The sequence below is a fragment of the Larus michahellis genome, chromosome 1 (genome assembly GCF_964199755.1).
Source record: "Larus michahellis chromosome 1, bLarMic1.1, whole genome shotgun sequence".
NCBI classification, from domain to species: Eukaryota; Metazoa; Chordata; class Aves; order Charadriiformes; family Laridae; genus Larus; species Larus michahellis.
In genome coordinates this window covers 223,996,865-224,021,445 of record NC_133896.1, presented here as the reverse complement: position 1 = coordinate 224,021,445, position 24,581 = coordinate 223,996,865, and the positions used below count along the sequence as shown (strand labels likewise).

At 42.0% G+C, this 24,581-nt stretch overlaps 1 protein-coding gene across 4 annotated transcripts in view; it reads left to right on the top strand.

The window, feature by feature from the left end:
- Positions 1-24,581, top strand: part of NOX4 (NADPH oxidase 4) — a 108,243-nt gene that overhangs the window by 23,307 nt on the left and 60,355 nt on the right. For all 4 annotated transcript variants that reach the window (XM_074572520.1, XM_074572518.1, XM_074572519.1 and 1 more), the window contains 4 exons: positions 4,223-4,451; positions 6,469-6,633; positions 6,780-6,842; positions 24,202-24,262. In XM_074572520.1, the coding sequence (XP_074428621.1) occupies positions 4,223-4,451; positions 6,469-6,633; positions 6,780-6,842; positions 24,202-24,262 (518 nt within the window). The remainder of the gene's footprint in view (positions 1-4,222; positions 4,452-6,468; positions 6,634-6,779; positions 6,843-24,201; positions 24,263-24,581) is intronic.

The following is a 24,581-nucleotide window of genomic DNA, read 5'->3' as shown; positions in this document are numbered from 1 at the left end:
CTTGCTGTGGCACTGCGCTTGTTCATAGCTGGGGGAGATGGATGTAACCTGTTCTCCCATCCTGGAGCAGGATAAACTTTTGCTAAATTATTCTTGACAGGTGTTTGTCTAACTTCCTGACAACATCTGGTGACCGAGAGCCTCTAACCTCCTCGGCACTCTGTTCCAGTGATTGCCTTCAGAGTATTTTTCACGTCCAGTTTAATTCATCTCCTTCACTGTGTTATCCTTTGCCCGTTGTCTTCCTAACCATGTTGCCACTTCATGAAGGAAGAAGTATAGCTAAAGTAGTTCGCCAGCCAAGGCTGCAGGAATGCACCAAGCGTTAAACAGGTATCTTCTTGCACACAGCCTCCTTAATATTGAATTGGAAAGCCTTTCAGTGAGAACCTAAAAAACGGAGTGTCAGTTAAAAGTGGGAGAACAATGAGTCATGGAGAGTGGGAGTCAGTTCAAGTTTAAGACGCGTAAACGTGGGTCTCCACATGCTTTCTAAGTGTCTGTCTCCCATTATAGTCTAATGAGTTCTAATAAATAGTCAATGGAGCCTTGAGAGTGCTTTAGCTAAGCTGCTGCTACAAAGATCTACATTCAAATGAGCTGGATTGATTTCTAGGCGTCATTGGTGGTACTGATTAGAAGATCTCTTCCGAGAATAAAGGAAGCTTAGGCACATACGCTTAGGTGCCAAGGTGACTCCTACGTGGCATGTCTTTTGACATGGCCAGTTACTCTACAGAGCAAGGCGTTTCCTGTGCCTGGACTGTGCAGGCAGGCTGAGTGAGCATTTACTGTCTTGGGATTCTCTCCTTTTGAGTATTTCCACAGTATTCCTGTATTCTTGTTTTGTTTCAAATTATTATAGGTATGTTCCTGAGTATTCTCTTCCTCAGGGTAGCCTAGCACTTCTCACCAGTATATAAAGTGACGTGATTCATCTGATTTATTGGTTTGTTCTTTCATCCCTACCCTAAGGGAGAGGAGAATCTTTCAGGGAATTATTCTTAAAGACTTTTGTTGCTCTTGTAATTCTTGCAACATGACTTTCAGATATTTTAGTGTCTGAAGGCTTGTTGCATATCTGCATTAATTTATTTGTATTTTAGGCCAGTAATAGCAACAAGAAAAAATAGTTTATGTTAAAGCAGAAGCGTGATGTTTCTAGTACCAATATAAGGAGCTATAAAACATACGAAAAATTTAGAGCCCGATCCTCAGCTGATCCAATTTGATACTGCTGTGGAGTTAAGTGGGTTATGCTGGTTCATAGGAGCTGAGAGTAAGAGTCACTAGCGTTATCCAAAGGCTGAAAATTCTTAAGATTCCACCCACACATTGACCTTTAGGAGACACCTCAAGCAACTCGCCTTGAGTGGAGCAGTGGCAGATGGATGAGAAGATAGGAGCAGTGTAGTTCCCTATAAAAACATTAAGAAACATTGACCTCTAGCTTATCATCATAAAAATCTCAAAAAATAGTGATAGGTATTTTCCAGCTCTATCCAGAAGTGAATGTTGTCTCTATTTTGGGCATAGAAAATTGGGGCAGAGGTTGATGTGTGCCCATGCAAATAGATTGCATGCTGTGTTGCTCAGCCAGTAGGACACTTTCATGTTACTTGCTGGTTTTGTCTCTCCCATTTTTGTTTGCTAAAGATGTCTGTCTCCTACTTACTGACATCCACATATTGATTTTTATGTATTCAGGTGTTGTATCGAATAAATATGTGTGGCTATATCTTAGGCTCCTTAAGAGTTGTGCAGAATTCAACCTTTCTGCGAACTGATCTTGGCCGTGTAAGACAACCTGCCTTTCCTTGACAGCTTCAGAAATGGGAGTCATTGCAGCTGCTACTAACAGCCAGCTTTGTCATCCCAGTTTGCCACTCAGTTAGCATGTTTGTAATAGTTTAAACAAACCAGAAATCGCTGGAGGGGATGCTCGTATTTGCAGTTCAGTTATTCATATCTCAAGGAGAACTTTGAATCCTCTTTTGGGACGTTGGGAGAACAGAGAAGCTGTGAGAGCAGCTGGCAGGCATGTACATAAGGTTGATTGAAAAAATATCGCATGTGCTGTGATTTCCAGCTAAATCCACGAGGCACCATAATATTTATGGAGCAGGGAACTACCATAATGCTGGGGGTATCTGTCACTTTGCAAATATGCGATGACCAACAGTGATGCCAGATGCAAGCAATAGGCATGATCGGGCAATAAATACAGACAGAAGCATGGGTGTAGGCACATGGACACTTCCCAAGTGATTCTCCAAGGGTCAGATGTGGAGTTTAGAGTGAGCAGGTTTAGCTTCCAGGCTGTACATTATTCAGTGGACCATGTAGGAAGCTTGTTACTAGCTGTCAGGACTGCATTTCAGTAGGGAAGATTGCCAGTGGCCTGTTGGAACCCATTTAAGTTGGGAATATTGCAGATATTCTACTTCTCTCTCTTGTTGTGAATTAGACGCTGTCTCTGCAGCCATGTTTGTACGTTGGGGAGAGAAGGGGGGAGCACATGTCCTTATGTTTGATCATATACTTGAGATGAGCCTTCACCACGTGGCCTAGCAATCTGAGGGCACGTCTCACAAGACATTGTGCCTTATTTCCCACCCAACATCATCCTGTACAGCTATCATTTAGCCCTTTGTTTTTTTAAACACTTCTCCCTGTGCTTTTACTGTCATCAAATCCAGATTTGGAGGCAAGCAGTATTCCGAGGAATTCTATTACTGGTATTATCAGTTCTTCCTCATTTTCAGTGATTCATTCATGTGTTGTCATAGAGTGGCTCACGTTTCCACTTCTTTCTCCACAGTTTCTAGCTGCAGCTGCAAAGTTCTCACTTCATTTTACTACAATCATAGTGTCGTTTAGGTTGGAAAAGACCTTTAAGATCATCAAGTCCAACCGTTAACCCAGCACTGCCAAGTTACCACTAAACCATGTCCCTAAGCAGCACATCTACACGTCTTTTAAATACCTCCAGGGATGGTGACTCAGGCACTTCCCCGGGCAGCCTGGTCCAGTGCTTGACAATCCTTTCAGTGAAGAAATTTCTCCTACTATCCAATCTAAACTTCCCCTGCTTTCCTCATCCTATCACTTGTTCCTTGGGAGAAGAGCCCGACCCCCCTGGCTGCCCCCTCCTTTCAGGGAGCTGTAGAGAGCGAGAAGGTCTCCCCTCAGCCCCCTTCTCTCCAGGCTGAACACCCCCAGCTCCCTCAGCCGCTCCTCACCAGACTTGTGCTCCAGACCCCTCACCAGCTCTGCCCTTCTCTGGACACGCTCCAGCACCTCAGTGTCTTTCCTGGAGTGAGAGGCCCAAAACTGGACACAGCCCTCGAGGTGGGGCCTCACCAGCGCTGAGTACAGGGAGACGATCACTTCCCTAGTCCTACTCACTATTTCTAATACAAACCACGATGCTGTTGGCCCTCTTGGCCACCTGGCTCATACTCAGCTGGCCATCAACCAACACCCCCAGGTCCTTTTCCACCGGGCAGCTCTCCAGCCACTCCTCCCCAGGCCTGTAGCGCTGCATGGGGTTGTTGTGACCCAAGCGCAGGACCCAGCACTTGGCCTTGTTGAACCTCACGCCATTGGCTTTGGCCTATCGAGCATAACTTTAGCTTAAGAAACAAGCATGGACCCCACAAAATAATTTGCCAAAAACGTTCCTTGTCTGTCATGCAGGGCTTTCTTTTTTTTCCTTCTATCTATTTAACAAGATGTTATTTAAAGAAGTAAATTATGCCGTTGTGTGCAAACCTGATAAACACCGAGTAGCGGGAACATTCCTGCAGTTTATGATTTGGCAACTTAGGCCACTTCTGCTACGGATTGCCTCAACAAACGGGGCTTGCTGACTGTAGGGAGGTTGAGTGAAAACAGCCTGGCTGTGATTGAACTGGAAATGTGATTATTTAATTTTTTTCAAGGCTCCCACTATATCTCCCCCTTTCAAGCGGTATTAAGCTTGAGGCTGTTCAGTGGGGGAGTGCCAACTGAGCTGGAACAGTTAAACCTTGCCTCTAGTGACAAGGGACTCTATTGTTGCAAAGCTTCAATCTCATTGAAAATCCTGAAAGCAAATGGAATAAAAATTCTTACAGAAGATGAGCATTGTGACTGCTTTCTGAAACCCTCCCTGAATTAAGATAAGTTTCTTGGTTTTGACTGTTACTTCAGTGTCTTTGCTATTTTTATTTTCCTATAGGGGGGTGCTGAAGTACCAGACCAACTTAGAGGAACACCCTCCTGGTTGCTTTAATCCTAACAAAACACTCCGAGAGAACATGACGGTGCCAAAGGCTTTTGAAGAGTCGTTTCCTGACTATACTACCGAGCCTTTCCCAGAGGACTTATCAGTACCAGAACCCTTTGTACAAAATAACTTTATGAGAATTTGTTCCGAGGAACCCAAGTTCCAGTCACACTTCCCAGAGGTCTGTATGATCCGACGTTTCAGGTATTACAAGCCATGCCAAGTCTTTCAGTCAGCCATAACCACTAATTATTGCTTTTCCAGACCAGATGTTTTAATAGTGGAAAATATTATTAAAACCTTTTCAGGCATTCAAAGATTTGGTGGGAAAAAAACAATCTGTATTAAACCTTGAACTGCATTACAATGTGGCGCATAGAATAGGGCAGAAAAATGTCAAGAGATCGGTTGTAATGTTCTTTTTTGTATGACACGCTAAGGGATGTATTGCTCTTGCTATAAATGTGACTTTAACAGCGTAGCACTTCAGAGCAAACATTTATATAACATATTCATAAGGTCCCTTTGTAAGCATTGTGCAGCAGTAGTTAATTGAAATAATCAAACTCCATTTGTTCTCTTTTTTACTATGTGGAAGCAAGTCCTAATACTTATTTCTGGGTTGCAGTTGGTTGTGGTTTGGCTTTGTGTAGCCTGTTGTTTGCAGACAGCCTTGTTTGATACGTGGCATGGGTAAACGAGCATGGTGGCAGCGGGGGCAGAAAAGCCTTTTCTTTTTCTGTTTTTCGTTTTCCTTTTGTTTCTTTATGTTTTGTGGCAGCAGCTTTGTCTTCATCCAGATTTTCTCTTTTATTTTGAGAAAAGATGAGCTGGGCTGTGTTGGCAAGTAGCCTGAGGAAGTTTGGGAATATGGAGTTCACAAATCCAAGGCCCACCACTCAAGGTGGCTCCATAACAAAACTCACCGGAGTTGTTTTTTATTATTATTATTATTGTTGTTGTTGTTGTTGTTGTTGTTTTCTGTAGGACACATGTCCCTTACTAGCTGCAGTGGGAACCCATTTTACTGTGGTGCATGTAATCATAATAAGAAATGGTCATTTCTACATTGAGGTCGTCCAACAAAGTTCTTTGGATTTGTATTTTGTCATGATAATACTCCTGAATTACAAGAATCAGTGTACATCTGGCTCCAGATGACCCACAGGACATCAAACTTTGGGGCATTCTTTGGGGCTTAAGGTGTCTACTTTATAGCTGTTTATGGGGAAACAAGAGCCATGAAAAGAAATGGTCACTCAGTGTTTTCCTGGCAGCTCGTAACTTTATTTTAGGACTTTTTTTGATTTGGAAGTGTTTTATGCTCTTAGTGATACCAAGTTTGAAAAAAAAAAAGAAAGCCTTAGGACTTGTGAGGTTCCAAAGTTTTAAGGCCAGAGGTCCTTGAGGAAATAAAATAATCTGCTAGTTGCAAGAGATGCTGATGTGTCACTTCAAAAATTGGGAAGGGAGGATGGATGAAGGTTGAGGGCACTTCAGTGCCATGGCTTGAATGACCGAGCAGATGTGGAATTAGTAGTTAGCTCTGCCATGAGCTGTTAGTAATTGACTTTTAGGATGGGATTTAGCTGAGCAGCTGCATATGTCTCCATCTGAGGTAGTCACCCAGGTCTCCCTGTATAACCACTGCAGAGAAACGGGCATTTCCAGGGCATTATTTGTCTGGTATACACATCTTCCACTGGGGCAAATGAATCGTGATTCAAAAGTGCCCATTTCTCTCCCTTGACTGTGTTTTTACACAAGCTTAATATGAGCATGAATTATATAGCACAAGAATTGCTTGTGCTATATAATGTGCTATGTGCCAGAACAGACTCTGGTCTGTTAGATTTTTAAACAGTGTATGTGCTGTGTCCTTCACTGCTGAAGTCAGCCGCAGTCTAACTACACAAAACCGGAGTAACATGGTTGCAAATGAGGTCATTAGCATTTTGTTCCTGATGAGTTTCATGATTGAAATCGTTTGTGCTTGTGGGTGATGCTGCGGTTAGACTGATTAAGCCCCCATAACGCGCTTGGGTTTCTGCACGCAGAGAGATGTGGAGGTCACTTGTGACCAAAACACTGTTCCACAATAGACGTGAAATGAGGTCCTGCAAGCACTCATGTAGTTTTGAAATCAGAAAACATACAATGAAAAGTCCTTGAGCTGGCATATTTTTGTTCTTCCATAGACCTGGTTTTGGATTTCCGGACCTCTGTGCTTGTACTGCGTGGAAAGGCTGTACCGCTACATCCGCAGCAATAAACCGGTCACCATAACTTCGGTGATAAGCCATCCCTCCAATGTCCTTGAAGTAAGGATGATAAAAGACGACTTTAAAGCAAGGCCTGGTCAGGTGAGTTAACGTGCCCCTCAAAAATCACTGCTGTTCATGCAGTATTTTCCATAGGGATGACTCACTTTGTGTGTGCTAGCCCATCGCTGAATGTTTTGAATATATCTTTTCCATCATTTTATTTTCTCTGACTGATTTTGTTTCAGTATGTTATTCTACACTGTCCGAGAGTGTCGGCACTGGAAAGCCATCCGTTCACCCTTACAATGGTAAGACATAGTATTTTTTTTCTATACTTTCCCTTTTATTTATATTTGGTAAGCAAATGGTCTTTATTGCCTTCAAGGTGAAAACTCCCTCCAGATGAGCTTATGTTTCATTTATGAGGGTACCAATGAATATGAAATGGGATGATTATTATGTATGACAGTACTCAATACATATTTAATTTGCTCACTGTTGAGAAAATGATAATAGGAACTTTTTTCTAAGTCCTCAGTAAGTGAAAAACAATAATAAATAAATAAATAAATTCTGTGTGATTTTGATCATTGTTTCATAAAAGAGGTTTCAGCTGTTTTTGTAGACATTAATGCAGAACGAGCACAAATTGTAATAAATTTTGTCATCTTTCCTATTCAATGAAAAGACACTCCTGCGACTGCCTTTTACAAAGTTAGAAAAACATCAAGTTTAAAAAGGAAGTTTCTGAAACAATCTTCTGTTTTATTTTTATATTGCGAGATATATTGATGATTTAAAATGATATACCAGTGAAGTCATACGACAGTGGGAGTATTACTTACTCAGTTCAGTTGATCCAGAACGGGCCCCCTGGAGACAGACTGGAATAAAGTGAAATTGTATATAAACAGAGCTGAAGATCTCCAGGAGCGAGCAGTGCAGGGGCCTGGGAGATGCTACCAGAAAATCACTGACTGCGCTGGCTATGTTGTTACGAAAAGCAGAGGCTAAGGCTGAATATTAGCAGCGGCCTTTTTGTTCCAAAGCGAATAATTTAGTATCACCTGAAACTGATACTCATCTTCAAGACGACCATGGAGATAAATATTCACAGTTGATTCTTTTCTTTGGACTGATCTCTGATACTTCATCTTCACCAAATTGCACCTAGTACTGTGGAACAGCTGAGATGTTTTAATGTTACTTGGGATTACCAGGTCCTGCCTGCTCCCAGCTCTTTGGTTTTGTGGGATGTTTTGTTATGTTTTGGTTTTTTAATTTATTTATCTATATACCGAGCCAGCAGGCAGGTACTGTCACAAGGGAACCCACGCTAAATTCCATCCAAAATAAAATTTGTGCTGTAAAAAAATCTGGGATTGAACCTCACTTAAAGCAAGCTGCCTGTGTATAGCTTGATGGAGCAATATTGGCACTTGTGTAGCCTGATTTTTGCAGTTTTCCTGGCTATTTGCTTAGCCAGAGCAGCAGAGGTGTGTGTTATTTATCTGTTCTTAACCCAGTAGGCAATTTTTCAGGCTTTCTTCTGTATAATGCGTGACGAGAACTAGATTTGCAATGCTGAAAAATGATGTGCATTGCAGTACTGATGGAATAGTAGCTGATTTTTTGTGCAGAATGTTTCAATCAGTATTTATGTATATTATTTATTAGTTTAGTGATCAGAAAATAAATTTAAAGAGCTTAGCATGTCTCACACTGCTCTTTACACTCCTTTTGCCCTAGCATAGCTATATTTAATAGTTACACCTGTTTTATACCAGTGGACATATCTTATTTAAATAATAATCTGAAAACATACTGTTCTTGATTTCTGACTGTCCATCTCCGTGGAAATTAAAATAATGGTAATAATTTGATCATTCGTAGTAATTCCACAACTTGGAAACTATGGGATTGTTATAAAGATTTACTTTTCTTATATTAGAAGACTGCTAGAACGATGGATCCTGTCATTCTAATTTCCATAAATGATGTCATCAAAGGCTATTAGGCCTGGTTCAGTAGTCTTTTCTCTGGCAAAACTTCTTATTTGTTGTGATGAGGATTTTTATCAGAAAAGAGGCTGCTGACATGGACCTGCTCGGTAAGATCATAGGGTGAAGTCGAGTAGGGTGTTTTATTGAAGTCAGGTTCTTTGTATGAGTTGAGGATCAATCCAGTATTTCAAATGGCATACTATAATAATGCATGTTATGAAAAATGCTTTTTGCACAAAAACTTCTAGATCTAGGAGCTATGGAAAATAGATCTCTTGTTGTGAGTCTGAGTTTTCTTAGTGAATATAACTAACTCATTCAGAGAATGTGCAGTATATTTCAGATGTATAAGCCTGGTTGATAAATTACAGTTAGTGTAATTTTTACAGACACATATTAAATATGTAACGTTAGAACTAGCAATTTCCACTCATGCACAATGCATTATATTTTAAGTCTGTAATATGAGACTGGGCAATTTCTGTTAGCGCTCGATGCTTTACACTGTAAAGTACAGTGATATCCTTCAGCATAACAGCACATCCTTCAAGATTGCGTACATGTTTTAACTATTACAAGATATGAAGTTACCACTGACTTACTGAGCTTCATTTTTATTGCCACAAACATATTTTGGTAGAACATCAACTATGCTGGAGAAATGCTGTTATTGGGCAAATGGCTGTTTTACAGCATGATGAGGATTTTAAATGTCTAGGTTTATGACAATCTTTTTCCCAGCCTCAGCAGGGAACCATCGTTTTCACATGTCTTTCTAGGTCATAGAATAGGCCTTGGGCTGCTGTCCTGTTTAGAAAGCTGCTTTTTCTTTTTTCCTGTTGTTTAATATGGTGCCAGACATGGGACTGGGCTTGTAGAGTGTGTAGGCAATAGCTTCATTCAGTATTTTTTTCTCCTCTGATCTGACCTACTTGTAGTTACCAAGCAAGCTGGAACACTACTGCTGCTTCTTTTGTTGGATGATGATAATCCCTAGGTTCTTTAGAGGTGGTGGAGTCTCCGTCTCTAGAGACATTCCAAACCCGCCTGGATGCGTTCCTGTGCCACCTGCTCTGGGTGACCCTGCTCTGGCAGGGGGTGGGACTGGGTCCAGCCCCTATCATTCTGTGATACCATTTTCCTAGGCCGGTGTAGGAGTGCGGGGCTCGGAGCCACAGGCAGACCAGCATGAGGGGCCCGTGGGGCTTTGGATGCTGGGACCGTGGCAGTGGCAGGGCTAGGAGAAAGGCTGCAGCCTTCTTCCTGGTGCTCTTCTCCTGCTTAGGCTCTGTGGAATGTCCCGTCTAAGCTGATGAAACATCTCACTGTGCCTGGAGTATGCTTGAAAGACAAGAAGTTCAGGCATATCTTTATGCTCTAAGTAAGGACTGTAGACAAAATCGCAAAGGAAAGGGTGAGTCAGCGTGAAGGAGTCATGCAGATATTTTGCTAGTCCCTTCCCTTTTTGAGGTTGTGTCATATTTACAGTTTAGCTCAGTTTCTTACATAACGCTGGGGTGGAGGAGAACACTGGGAGGCTGCGTAAAGGGCCCGAACCCCCTCGTATTGCACCCTGGCAAAGTTCCCACGAGCTTCACTCAGGGCCAGAGGGAGCTCTGAATTGTAACCAAGTGAGCATAAAGAGGTAAGCGTTCTTCAGAAGTCCATGCAGTGGCGTTTATTTTCTTGTCCTTTTTGTCAGTTGACAGTGTTCTTCCCCCTGCTGATGGAAGGAATGAGCACAAGTCATTGGTGCAAAAATGCACAAGGGAATTTGGAGAAGCAAAATCCATGTTGCTCTGAACTCAAGGCTGCCAGTCTAGCTTCTCTGCTAACCTGTGACCTCTGCTGTCGAAGGCTTCATGTCACAGAATCAGAGAATGGTTGAGATTGAAGGGGACTTCTGGAGAACATCCTGTCCAACCCCACCTGCTCAAGCAGTGCCACCTAGAGCCAGTAGCCCAGGACCATGTCCAGATGGTTTTTGAGTATCTTGAAGGATGGAGACTACACAGCCTCCCTGGGCAACCTGTGCCCATGCTTAGGGACCCTCCCAGCAAAGAAGTGTTTTCTGATGTTCAGGGGGAACCTCTTGTGTTTCAGTTGTGCCCATTGCCTGTGGTCCTGCCCCTGGGCACCACTGAAAAGAGCCTGGCTCCGTCCTCTTTGCACCCTCCCTTCAGGTATTTATATACATTGACAAGGTCCTCTTAAGCCTTCTAGTCTCCAGGTTGAACAGTCCCAGCTCTCTTAGCTTTTCCTCACAGGGGAGATGCTCCAGACCCTTAATCACCTTCATGGCCCTTGGTTGGCCTCTTCCCAGAATGTCCCTGTCTCTCTTGTACTAAGGAGCCCAGAATTGGACACAGTGCTCCAGGTGTGGCCTCACCAGCGCTGGATAAAGGGGAGGCATCACCTCCATCAACCTGCTGCCAATGTCACTTGTACACTCTGAAGTTCAGGCATTCGGAGATCCTAATGTTATCATTGATGTGGAAGCCGGCATTTTTTTAACTTAATTTTTGAAGCATGCTGCCACTGGTTTTTATTCACTAGTGTGACTCCTTGACTTTGTTATCCATTGGGAAGGCTGGGAATGGTCATGAAGGGATTCCTGCAGGTGACCTGCTGGCCCGTTCTAGGTAGTTTGTAGTGGGCTGCTAGCTTCATACTCTCTTCATTGCACCATTGTCTTTGATTTCACTTTGACGAAATGCTTTCTTTTTAACATGTTTTACCGTGCTTCTTGCACTGGTTTCTATACACGACTGTACACAACTGTTACTATGCTGTGTAAATCCGTGTGAGTAACATTTTCAGTCTTGTGTCCAATTTACTTATTTTAGATAGGATATTATTGCATCTTACAGTTGAATCTGAGCAGAATACAGTCAGCTCCAATTTATTTTTGATCTGTAGTGGGGAGAAATATTTTCTGTAAATAAATATTTTAGTAGAGGGCTTGTAAAGTGACAAATGATTTTTGTGTGTTTCCACTTGATGAACTCTTTTAAGGAGATTTGTCTTTCAGACCAGTATGGTCTGGAGATCAGACCAGCCAAAGAAACATCAGAAATCTTCTCTTTAGTGCTCTGCTTCCCAAGTCTGACATTTATTTACACTTCTGTGGAACAAAGTGTGGAACTCATCTGCTGTGGAATAGAGTTCAAATGCCATTGGAAAAGAAAACATGCATCAGCAGTAGTACCAATTTCTAGTAATGAGGGCGGTTGTTCATTACAGTTCATGTATCCAAAGCATTGCTTCCACTTTCTTTAGTATACAAAGCCCCACCCCTTACCAAAACCAAGGAAAAAAATAGTTTATGGAGATCCTTCCATCTTTTTTTTTTTTTTTTTTTTTTTTTTTACATTGAAAGTGTTTGTTTCCTGTGACTTCGTTATGGTTGCTCTTCAGTTTAATTTGTGTGAACCAGAGGAGACTCAGGCTTGCAGTTTATGATAGCATTGGCTTTCTTTTCATCTCCATCTTACGTTTTACACTTGGCATTGAGTTCCCTCTCTTTCCAGACACATCACCACACTGCTGATTATTTGCAGCAGCATGAAACCGTAGTACTGACCATTTATGGCTGCACACTTCCTTTTTCTTTGCTAATGAATGGCTCCAGAAGTTCCTGTTTAGAATATATATTAGTGTCTTACAAGATAAGTCACTTTTTCTGCTGTGTTTTTGGAATTTCTTGCATTGGCATGAAGTGATTGGCAGTAAGCCTCATGGAAATAGCCTTGTGTTTTGCAGATGTTGTTCTTCAGAAGATGTGCTTGGTCCTTCATGTGGTCTCTGCTGAATCTACAAAGAGTCAGTGCAAGCCAAGAGCTCTCACAAGCTGCAGTTTAGACAGCTTGGCTATCAAAAGACTGGTGTCTACTCCCAGCACCTCATAAAGCTTAGTAACCTTGTTGGGTCAGTAGTGTTGATTTTCCTGTGGCAAAAGAAGGTAGGAAACAATTACATCATTTCATATGGAACTTAGTTTGTGACAGACCTTGAAATAAGGACAAGACCAAGAGACAAATGCTTCTAAATTTGGAGATGGCTCAGATCTGAGGTTTGGTGAAAACTTCTGCTCTGCAACAAACACCCACAAATGCAGGATCAGGCAACCTGTTACCTCAAATTTGTGACAGTTTTGGTTGTCTCTAGCTGCTGTCATGCCCTCATTTCCCCTTTGGACTGAAATCTAAGTTGCACAAAGATAGGAGATATGTTCTGCTGTTGTGGATTCAGAGCTCGCTTAAACTGCTGGCTGAATATCTTGAAGGTTAAAATCCTTCCTTCCGGTACGTGCAAGGAACAGTGCGAACTGTTCAAAACTGTTCTTTCAGTGGGTACCATCTTCACACTAGGAGTACCACCTCTGAGGAGGAAAGAAAATTAGTCCCGCTGGTACATGCAGTAGTGAACTGAGTCTTTCATCAGAGCTTCTTTAGAGCCGCCTTTTACAGTGGTGGCTGTGGAGGAGAGCGTAGCAGGTCCTGTGGTGACTGAGTGAGTCGGTTTGCAGTATCATCTTTGCTGAACTTGAACTGCTGATGGAAAGGCTTCATTAAGTTTTGTTTTATGGCAACAACATAGATCTGCTATTTGGAATATTTTTTTTAATTTTTTTTTTCAGCTAAAAGTCCTCTTTCATTTCTGACAATTGTGTGTGTGCGTAATAAATTACCTTTTCAGGTATTTTGACACTTCGCCATCTGAAGCATTACTTTAGCACCCAAGACATGAGACGTCAGAGTTGTAGGCATTGTCCGTAGACACTGAGACACCACCTCCTTTAGGCTGGCACTCGTGCAGAACAACAGGGAGTGCTTTTGGCTAATCCAGGCTTCTGTAGTATGAGGGTGAGAGTCTCTTCCAAGAGACATTCAGGACAGGAGCCAAACCTTGAATCCTCTGAATCACACTATTGCATTGACTGGAGGAGGTGATAGAGTTAGTCCCTGGGAACTCCCGCTCAGATGCTGTGGGTGCGGGAGAGGAGGGAGGCTTTAGGAGATTCTGGGAACTGAATTCTGCACTCTGTAGTTCTTGTGTAGTGATTTCAGTGACCCAACCACAATTCCTTTCTGCACTGAAGTCACTCAGGCAAATAATCCACGTTGAATTTCTCTGAGATTCAGGATATCATTTTGTTGGAAGTGATGAAACAATAAATCTTAGCTCACTGAGCTCAGGCTCTTCAGGCAGAGCAAAAGCATTGCCTGGTCTGTGTAGGTCAACCTTCACTGACGTGACTTTACATATAGATTTCATTCCTTTCTCCACCTTTCCTCCTGAACAGAACATTTGGTAGGGTGCCCCTTCCCCTCCTGCAGTTCCCCTTTTAAGCATCCAGAATCCTTTTTGGAAACCAGTAAAAAGCCACATGTTATTAAGATAAAATGCTTAATGTGAAGATGTTAATCTATTTTGTAAGAAGTTGACTCTCAGTATAGAAAGAGTACCACCTCTTCTGCTCCTGTGAACAGTGGAAGCTTAAATATTTTGGATAAATGTCTTTGTGCTTTACTCATATCTATAAAGCTGCCCAAGACCTCATTTGTCTTTCCAAGAGCTGTATATCCTGAGCTTGGTGTTGTGTTTTCAGATTAATACTGTTCTAGCATAGAAGTTGTCCTTCAGTGACTTTTTTTTTAATTAACACATACATGTATCCCAAGATACTCTTGTTGATACTCAGACACAGACAACTTGTATAAACTCTTGTTGAGCTTTCTCTGCTTCTCTGTTTAAGACATACTCGGTGTACCCACTGATTAGTAGCTTCACGAGAAAGTTAATAGAGGCCGATGGCATGGAAGTGGCACATATTAAGCAAAACTAAAACCAAGTCAAAGAACGTAAAGCAAAGATCCTAGCCTTCAGACTCCAGGACTTTATGACATAGCTGCTTTGTATTAGCATGGGCGGCTGCTTCTTCAGATCCTCCAAAGAGTTTTGGCCTTTCATTCAATGTCTAGATCGTAGTTCTGGTAGCAGGTGAGCAGAGATCGACTACCCGCAACAGGTACTTTGAAACTTTCTTTGAAACTAGAAATTTTCTCCTGTGTTGTAGTGTGCTCTGACCTCCCCTAGCTGAGCGCCGCGTAACAAATCTGCTTTTAAATCCCATTGAAGTAGAAGCTGGAAGAGTCTGGTAATAAAAAGCTCTGAGAAGTTCTGCTCTTTTTGCTGGTTCTCCATCTTTTTGCGTGTATGGTTAATTTGAAGCAGATTGCATCAGGAGGATTTGTGGCACGACGTCTTTCTTCTTTTCCTCTCCACGTAGAGTTCTGTATGAGTAAGAAAAGAAAAAGTCCGGAGGGACTTGAATTCTCTGCTCATATACATGGATGGTCAAATCCCTGCTGTGTCATTTGAGGCATGTAGCGAGTTAGGGGGCCAGTATCTGTGCGTTTTTTAACAAGTCAAAGATGAATTTTGAGGAGGGGAGAGGACAGTTTTGCATATGCAGATACTCAGATCCGCAGACAAAATCCAAATATATGTTGTCGAGGAAGAATACTTTGTCTGATTAATCCCCAAATTAAAATTTGATAAATAATTACTGAACCCCAGGCAGAGAAACTCTTTAATTCATTAATCATCTCAGAGTAGGAAGAAGAATTACCTGAAAGAGGTTTCTGAATATACATGACAAATTATAGTGCTGTACCTAAATGTCTCAACGCTATTACTTATTCATACATTTTCTACCTTTAAGGTTTTTGGGCTGGGTTGGGTTTTTTTGTAGATTGGGTTTTCCTTTTTACCTCTGCACCTCTGTTTAAGTACATCTGGTATCTGGATTTAGACATGATATGATTAGAAGCTGATGGCCCTGACCTGTACATTTACATTTTTGGGCTTGATGCCTTGTCAGAAAGGTCTCAGCAAATAATACATGAGTATAAACAATGTCACAAGTAACAAATTTTCTTTTGTAAAAGAAAACCAGTGTTTTGTAAAGCCAAGGTTGTCTTTGTCCCTGGGTATATCCAGAGTTCATTTAAAATCCATCAAGTTATTAACAGTCTAGCAGTGAAGTTTTAGCTCTGAGCTTCTTTTAAGCAAGAAATTTAGTACTGTGCAAGAAGATGATGGAGAAACACGTCCTGTACTGTGAACTTGAGAAATAAACTGTCCATAACAGGAAAAGCCGATGGGCCAAATTCTGAAATACTTCATAAAAAAAATTGAAAAGCTGTTGGAAGTTTGCCTGAGTAAAAAGTATGCAAGGACGTCAAGAGCTAAGTTCATATTGACAGGTAAATACAATAAAAACAAAATCTGACATGATGACATTCGAAAAGGTTTGTTAAGTATCTTGTGCAAATGGTTATGAAACTTATCTTTAAGAGATGATTTATGGAGCATTTAGGGAAATACAGATATTGTGAAGTATCTTGCTGGCAAACTAAAATCCCTAGAGCTTGTCTGCACTTCATAGAAGTAGAAAATCTAGCAGCTGTTTGACAAAGAATTTAAGTAAAACAAAAATAGAATAGATTAATATTTCAGATGCCTTCAGTACTTCTTAGGCTTGTTCGTTTGGTTTGGTTTCGGGCTTAATAGTTTTGGGGTCTGTATAAAAGCCGTAAGTAAACCTCTACTTTCATTTAAACCTAAAAATCTGACTATTTTGGATCAAGGGAACACAGAAATTGTTACATACAAGTTCACTAAACCCTGAGTGGAGATACCTCCTTCAGGAGATACTTCTCCCATCAGAAGTAGTGCTTCTAGGGTAGCTGCTAGGTCAGGTTAGAGAAAGGTCTAGGAAATGCAGGAGAACGTCAAAATGAAAAAAAAAGAGCACAACTTTTTAACATGAATGCGATTAACATGTAGACAAAGTATTAAAGGAAGTGAAATGCCTTGCCTCTTGATGTCCTAAAATTAAGACCAGCTGACTGGCTGGGATCTGAGCTTTAGCCGGGCAAAATATCGTGTGCCGGCTGGGTAGTTTGGAGGGACACAGCATGTCTCAAGGTGTTGATAATCAACTAAAAGACTTGTCGATCCGTTGGTGGTTCTTTCCATGAGTGCCGTACACCCCTGGGAGTCAGTTAGCACGGGTCTGGAGGTGGCCCATCATTTCTGCTCAGGGATGATGGAGAAGGAGCCTTTTGTGCCATTCAGCTTCCTTCTTCCTGCATTCAGGGCAGTGGTGCTTGGCAATGTGTCCACATACCCTCGGAGGACTTGGAGAGGCAGCCTTGGGCAGAAACGTTGCTCTACTGCCTTTTACTCCTTCAGGGTCAAAGGCTCGCATCCTGAGCATCCCGTAGGTCGTGGTTTGTTTTTTCCACTAGCTAGCAACTTGAGATGCATAAATTATATGGGCTGTACGTTGCTAGGACTGAAACATTTTCACCGCGTTACGGGCAGTTGCACTTGGGTGATCCTGATGGGTCCCATCAAGCTTGTGCATTCTGTGATTCTGTGAAATGCAATGTGTCTGCTGGGGTGAAAGGGCAGTCGGCGAGTTTTTTACCTTGGTTGAGCTGCAGAGGAAAAGGACTACTGAGTAGTCTGTAGAAGGGTATCATTGTAGTGCCTCTGTAGCAGCAACAGAGTAGCAGTTGGGCTACTATAGACTTATTAGAAAACAAATAAAGTAATTTCTCATTATTTATTCACCAATGTGTATATTTTATGCAACATCGTATGTATTTTAAATCTACAACTATTGGTGTATTTGCAAACCTGAGACATCTATCGCAGTAAAGATTTGTGTTTTCTTGGGGTGCAAGAGTGAAATCAAGGAGCAAATGCTCATAGACTGAGACCTAAAAAACAAAAAGAAAGCTTGTTTTGAACACTGAGAGTAATTTAACAACGGAGACTGCAGGGAGTGAAGCAGCAGATGCTGAACTGCAGCCTCACAGGAATCAGTGGGTGTGGGTTTGTGGTTTCTGTCACAGAAGTTAGACCCCAGATGACCAGAATGATCCGTCTTGGCGCTGCAGCTGACCAGTGATGCATCCTGAGCATCCCACAGCGTTATGGTGTGGTTTTTCCACTAGCTAGACTGCAGGTGTTTGGGTTTGTACAACAAGGAGTGCAAGGGAATGGAAAACGAAAGGGAGAAGTGTTTGGGATATGTTTCTGCAGCTGGGCTGCTTGCAAGGAATCGGCTCTGCACTGGGAGGGCTCTGGCTGAAGCGGTGAGTGTTCAAGGCATGGTGGTCTTGCCTTGATCATCCAGACACCCTTGATACCTTAATCATGTTCCATGGTCAGGATTTCCCCGCGTTCAGGGATGTTATAATGTCTGCTGACGTCTGCCAGTTAAATTCGAATGGCTGTGAAGCCAAGTCTCTAACGGGGAAAGCTTTTAGAGAAAAAATGATCTGTAAAGTAACCCAAAACAGAAAAATAAACAGAGCCATGTTAGAGAATCTCCTAGCCTTTGAGGCAGAGATGTGTTTAAAAGAGTAACTCCTCAAATCAACGTTTTTTCTCTGAAATTTGCTTCTTCTGGGATTCATTAGTTAAAACAGGGATAGCCCAGTGTAACAGAGTTCACCTCCTATGAGTCAGACTGGAGTCTAGCTACTATTTTTTGGCTACCTTTGTATAGCATGCCTGTGTTTGTCATCACTCCTCTTCATTTTCTAATGTCGGGATGAATCATTTTAGGAATGTTTATATCAGTTCTGTATGAAAACAGACAAGCTTACAGCTCTTACTGAGCTCCCGAGGTTCATGTTTTCTTGTCAGTTGACAAAGTTGAAAAACTTTTCTTTTTCTTCCCCCCCCCCTCCCCACCCAGGAGGGGAAATAAGTTGGTCGTGCTTAGTTCTCTCCCCCCCCACCCCCCCCCGCCCCCCAATTCTGCCTCTTTCCCGACCATGCCAAGTCTTTGATGTGTTTTTCTTGATCTGTGTAAGAGCTCGTCTGAGTCTGGAGCAAGGATGGGCAGATGAAACGGGGTTCGCGGCGCAGCTGGTTCCCCCTGGCAGGGAGGCAGAGGCAGGGAAAGAGATCAGGGGCCCAGCAGTGTTTCCAGTCCCTGACAGGGTATTTGCAAATCCATATTAGGACCATATCATGGCTTTTTCCCCGAAGTGAAAGCTTTCTTTGAAGGAGTTTCCCTTTATTTAACCAAACACCGCAATAAGCTTTTTAGTTCCCCAAATCAGGCCAAGATGAGGTTTCGCTTTGTTCTTCCAGCTGTGGCACGGATCTTGTTTGTAACTCTGGGCACTATTCAGGCCACCTACTACAGGACCAAACACAGAAGTTGGTGTTCGCTGAGGTGCATCAGCTTGAGAGCAGTATCTCCACAGGAGATCAGGAGCTTTATTTGCAGAGCCGCATGGTGGTCCATAACGTGGGCATCCCTTTCATCTCCATTTTTCTGATAATAGATATTCTGCAGTGTTATCCTGGTGTATGCATCAGCGCTTCTGTGACAGCGCTGTGATCAAACCCTAACATCTCTCTAACGAGTCTTCACAATTCTTATGGTAGAGATTTACAGAAGAACTGGAAACTTTCAGGAATTAACTTGCTAGTTTCTTGCTAGTTTCCTTTTGACTCACCCCAACTCCCTGCATCTCAAGGTCTAAAAAGAGTTCTTTACAATATTTCAATAGTGTTTAATGCCATTCAGATTATTTCAATAAGGTTTGTCCTGTTTCTTGTTCTGGGCAGGGTTCTTGACTGGGAGTAGATACCAGTGATATTAAATATTTGGGGTATTCTAAGCTGGAAACACAGATGCTGATAACCTAGTTTTCATTAACTATACGTGGTGCGCTCCTATGCACAGATTTCTCCGCTGCTCATTGTCTCCGGTAGATTTTTATACCAATATAAATGGCGTTTAAAGTATTACCACTATGGTCTAACGGTAGTTAGTTCACTCTGTGTTCATATAAAAGCAAGGCATAGAGGACAACCGAGAATCATGTTCGCAATGCAAAACTGATAAATAAAATACATTTCAAGTATGTATTAATATAGTAGTGCATTAAAAATAATTAAATTATTACGCTTACTAAAATTATCATCTATATTTTATCTCAGCATATAGATAAATAATAGGGCTACAGCTACTGGTGAGTGTAATTAACTTGGTCGCTCTCCAGAGACTGTTGCAAATTCCCTATGTGATAATTCGCAGTTGTATGTCAAATAAGCTTGAAAAAAAAGGAAAAAAAAATACATGGGAAGGTGTTTTTTCTTCAAGATATAGAATCTGTATTACATAAGTTCTATCTACATATAGAATACTTTTCTCACTGCTTTGAATGTGAAAATACATCCAAAAATAAAATAAAAATAGTCATTGTAAACTAGCTCACATGTGATTAACAGCTCTGAGGAAATCTACTGACTTTCCAATGCTAAGAACATAGTTTGGTTTCTCCAGGGGTGTAAAACTGCACAGCTCTGTTAAATGTAACAGAATTCCTTTGGTTTTAAATTGTTTTTGGAGGATGGCCAAATGCTGACAGATTAACGCGATTAGAGTAGGTGTTCCTACCTGTAAAATCTTTTACTTTTTAAAGGTATACATTGCTTGAGGTTAGAATAAGATTAACATAGCTGCACGTAATTACACTATCTGCCACAGTTAATTTGTGTACCATAGCATTTTAATCAAATGAGTGCGGCAAACGGGGTTCATTTAACTCTTCAAAATGCGGAAAGTACTGCTGAAAAACTTACCAGGTGTCACCTTGTGTTTAACGATGTCTAATGTCCCTTCTCATTACACGCTATTCAAGTTAGTGATTCACCTGCTTGTAAAGCATTGTTTGTTTAAGGAAAAGGAACTAAGTGGAAGTGTTTTTTCATTTCAAGTTTGGCTAATCTTTACAATTTCCTCTGGTGCAGTAGACTGGGCAATAAGGAAAAATAAGGGGCTGCCTGCAGCTCTCACCACAGTACGGTTAATAGTCACTGGATTGTTTCTTAGGGCTCCCAGATTAAAAGGAGCAGGGAGAAGTCCAAGTACTATTTGCCAAAACACATTCTAAAAGCAATTCTAAATTGCTTTTGTTCACAGCTGCAGAGAGGACATCGTGCATTGCTGAGGCCACTTTGATATGCCTTTATTTGACCAAGGCTCATGTGCTTGGTCTCTTGATTTCGCATTCAAGAGGGTACTTCAGCTTGTTCTTGTCTTCATAGAACATAAATAGATGCCAGTTTAAATGTGTGTATGAGCTGACTGTAAGAAGGATCTTCAAGCAGTGTGTAGCTGTGCAGTGCTTTAAAGATGAGATACGGCAAATTAAAAGTAAAATAGGTGATCAGAGACTTAGATATATAAAATGGACAAGAGCATCATAATTCACAAGATTTTTGACAGTATTTCTCATAAAATCCTCATAGAGAAATAGGTGAAGTGCGGAGTAGATGAGAGGGCAGGGAGGTAGGTGGAAAACAGGCTGAGCTGCTGGGCTGAGAGGGTTGTGATCAGTAGCGTGAAGTCCAGCTGAATGCCAGTCAGTAGTGGTGTACCTCAGGGCTCTGTACTGGTTTGCAAATGGTACAAAACTGGGAAGAGCGGTTGGTACACTGGGTGCTTGTGCTGCCATTTGAGGGACTTGAGAGGCTGGATCTGGTGGAGGAGTGAAGAAAATAGCGAGGGTGTTCTCGGTGGCACCCAGTGACAGCACAACACCAACTGAAATACAGGAGGTTCCATCTGAACAGAAGAAAAAGCCGCTTTTTCTGTGAGGGTGGCACAGGTTGCCCAGAGGGGCTGTGGTGTCTCCATCCTTGGAGACATTCAAAGTGCAACTGGACACTGTCCTGGGCCACCTGCTCTTGCAGACCCTGCTTGAGCAGGAGTATTGAAATAGCCGGTCTCCAGAGATGCTCTCTAGTCTCAGCTATCCTACGATTCATGAAGAAGGTTTAATATATAAGAGGTTATTTTCATTGCACTTCATTACACGTGCCCAGTGGTCTGTTAATAACATGGGAAAGTTTACCTAGTTTCATGATTAAACTTGTGAAAAACTGTCTTTGAATATTTTCTTAAGCTTCTGGAATATATTCTCTAACAGCGTGGAAAAAGACACAATTTAGAGGCTCAATTGTATTTACGGAAAAGAGAGAGGTAAAATAAGTGTTCTGTGCAGTAAAAACCTCCTAAATACAATTTTCAAAGGTAAAATGACAGGTCCATAGGAAAGTCTTAAGTTGGAAGAGGCCGCTGGAGATCATCTGGTTCAACCTTCTGGTGCAAGGGCCATGGAGTAGGTTATCCAGGGACCTGTGAAGCTGAATCACAAGAGAAATTGCACCGTTTCTCTGGCTAACTATTCCACGGTGAAGAAAATTTTTCTAATGTCCAGATGAAATTTCCACTGAAGCAACTTGTGCCCCTGGTCTCTTGTCCTATCACCATGCATGGTGGTAAAGAGAGCGCCTTCATCTTCTCTATAGCTGTTTTTTGGGTATTGGAAGACCGTGATCTCCCTGAGCCTTCTCTTCTGTGAGTTACAGAGGCGCGTTCCCTTTTTGACCTCTCTTTGTATGGCAGGTTCTCCAGGCCTCTCATCATCTTGGTGGCCCTTCACTGGACCATCTACAATCTTTCTCTCTCTTGAACTGGAGGAAATTCACTCCATGTAGCCTAGATGGTGGGCGTGTTTTTCTGGTAAGATTTAGCAGTACAATAAGATATTTCTAGAACTCTCTGAGGAGCTCTCATACCCAGTTATAGATATCAAAATAGGCTTCCTGAAGTCTAAAGAGAAATAAATCTCTTTTTTTATTGGATAATTATTCAAAGTAGTGCAGAAAGGAGTTAGTCACAAGGGTAATGTAAAGGAGAACAGGTTTGAACCTATTCTGGCTGGAGACAAGGGGATTCAGCCATTAACTTCAATGGAAGGAGAGACTGACAGGCGATTTTATAGATGTGCAGAACTGGGACTGTGCACAGTTAGACTAAGAAATTCACTCAACTTCCTGTGAAACACGGAGAGCCCTGAGACAGCCCAGACTGAAGAATAAACTCTGCTAAAGGCTCTTACAGAAGCCCCCAGGAGAACAGGTCTTTTTGCTGCCAGTATGCACCTTCCCAGCTGAGAGGCTGCTTCCCTGCCTTTCTGTGGAGAATTGGTCTCGAGATTTTGGTTGGAAGACGTTGCAACAAGTGGCAGCAAATACTGGCCTCGTTGTGTGAGATTTGCCTGTATCCCTCCCTTGATGCCATTTTTTTGAAGGCTAAGACTTTCTGAAATAATTCTAAGTCTCTGTACCAAATTTTTGTAGGAAAACGTGAAAGATGACAAGGACTTAAATATGAGTCTGTCTATAATCAGTACTCTTAACAAGAGTGCTCCTCCCCTTCAGGACAATGGAGTGACTAGCTGGGACATTGTATTCCCTGTTCGAGATTTGCCGAGATGTAGAGAATACTAACCTTTAATCTGTGTCTGCTGCTAAATAAGGAACTGCTAGTAACTGATCCTCGGCCCCGAGGCCGGTAATTTCCCACTCCACAACAGATTATCTTGGGAATGCTAATGGTCCAGAACCGAGCCAAGAAGTGTTCTCACAAGCATGGTGGGTGATCGAGTATTTGGTGCTTGGATTCACTACATGGGCCTCTTTTACTTATAATATAGACGTGTTCCTGGAATTTCAGCCCAAATAATTCATATTTTTCTGTAGCAGTAGAAAAACAAAAGACAGGAGTGTCATCTGTTGGGTGTTGGATTCGTGATGGAGCTTGGATCAGTCATTAACAGGTTCTAAGAAAGGTGTCCAAACTCAGTCGTAATTTCTTCTATCAAAAAGAAACCAATGTTGTTGGTTTTGTAGAAGGAAAGTGAAAAATCTTTCCTTGAGGAATGGTTGCTTGTCCTGTTTATGTGTGAAATCATTTGGTGTACCTGCAAAAGCTGTCCAGACAGTGCACTTGAAATCTCCCTGTAGCTACAAGGAACGGAACTGAGGGGGCTCCTTAGACCTTTGACATGGCTTGACTGGAGCCATGTTTTAGGTACCATGTTTTAAATAAGACCGTAAATAATACCATTCCTGTGTTGATAGTCCCAAGTAAGTAGCCCCGAGGTGAGGGCATAGGTGCAGAGTGAGAGAATGGTGGCTGCAGAGTGATTTTTATGATGTGCCATGCCATCTGGTGTTTTTCCTTTGCAAACTCTAAGCTCTTGTGAAGCGCAGCAAAATCTCAGTTTCCATTTAGAAGCAAGCGTCAGTTGTGTGAGAATGATCAGCTTGAAAACAGGTGCCCTGACATTCAAGAACCAGAATTCTCTTAAATGCCTTGGTTTAAGAGTGATGGGGCAGTTCCTGATTTTGGATGATAAGTGTCAATAGCAGAGGGAGCGTTTCTGTACATCCTCGTGCTGGATTCTGTTGCATCCCCAGTTGGTATCATTGCTCAGTGATGCTGAATGAAGTGGCTCTTCCAAATCACACCATCAGACAAGCCCATCCCAAACCCCTCTGTGACCAGAAGAAAGAGTTAAGACTGAGTGCCATGCTCGGCTTCCTGAACTGTACTGATGCTAGACTTGCTTTTTAGAGGGTATCGCTGCTAGTATGCTTGCTCAGGAATGACCTATTTACACCAGGTTCTGTCTTAACAACTGTACTTTGAATGCATTTTGTTATTTTCTTGTTACTCAGAACTGGTCCTTAATATATTTAATATTTTTAGTGCCCTACAGATACCAAAGCAACGTTTGGGGTCCACCTTAAAGTAGTAGGAGACTGGACAGGTATGTAGAAAAACCATTCCTTTTCAGAGACAAATACCTTTACTTAACTGTTATCTCTTTCTGGCTTCAGCACGATTGTACCTTTATTGTGGTGTGTTCTCGCTAGAGATCATCCGTGCTCGTTTTTCCCAAGTTCCTTTTATTACACTCTTGATGCAACCCCTGCTTTATTCAGATGTACATTTCTTCAGATAACGTGTTCTTCCAACTACTAACAGATCTTCTGATTGCAATGTGATAATTTTCAGCACTCCTCCATTCCTGCCTCTTTTTCTTATTTTTCGGTAGCCCGCTGCCCCTGTGCAGTGCCTCTGTGCGT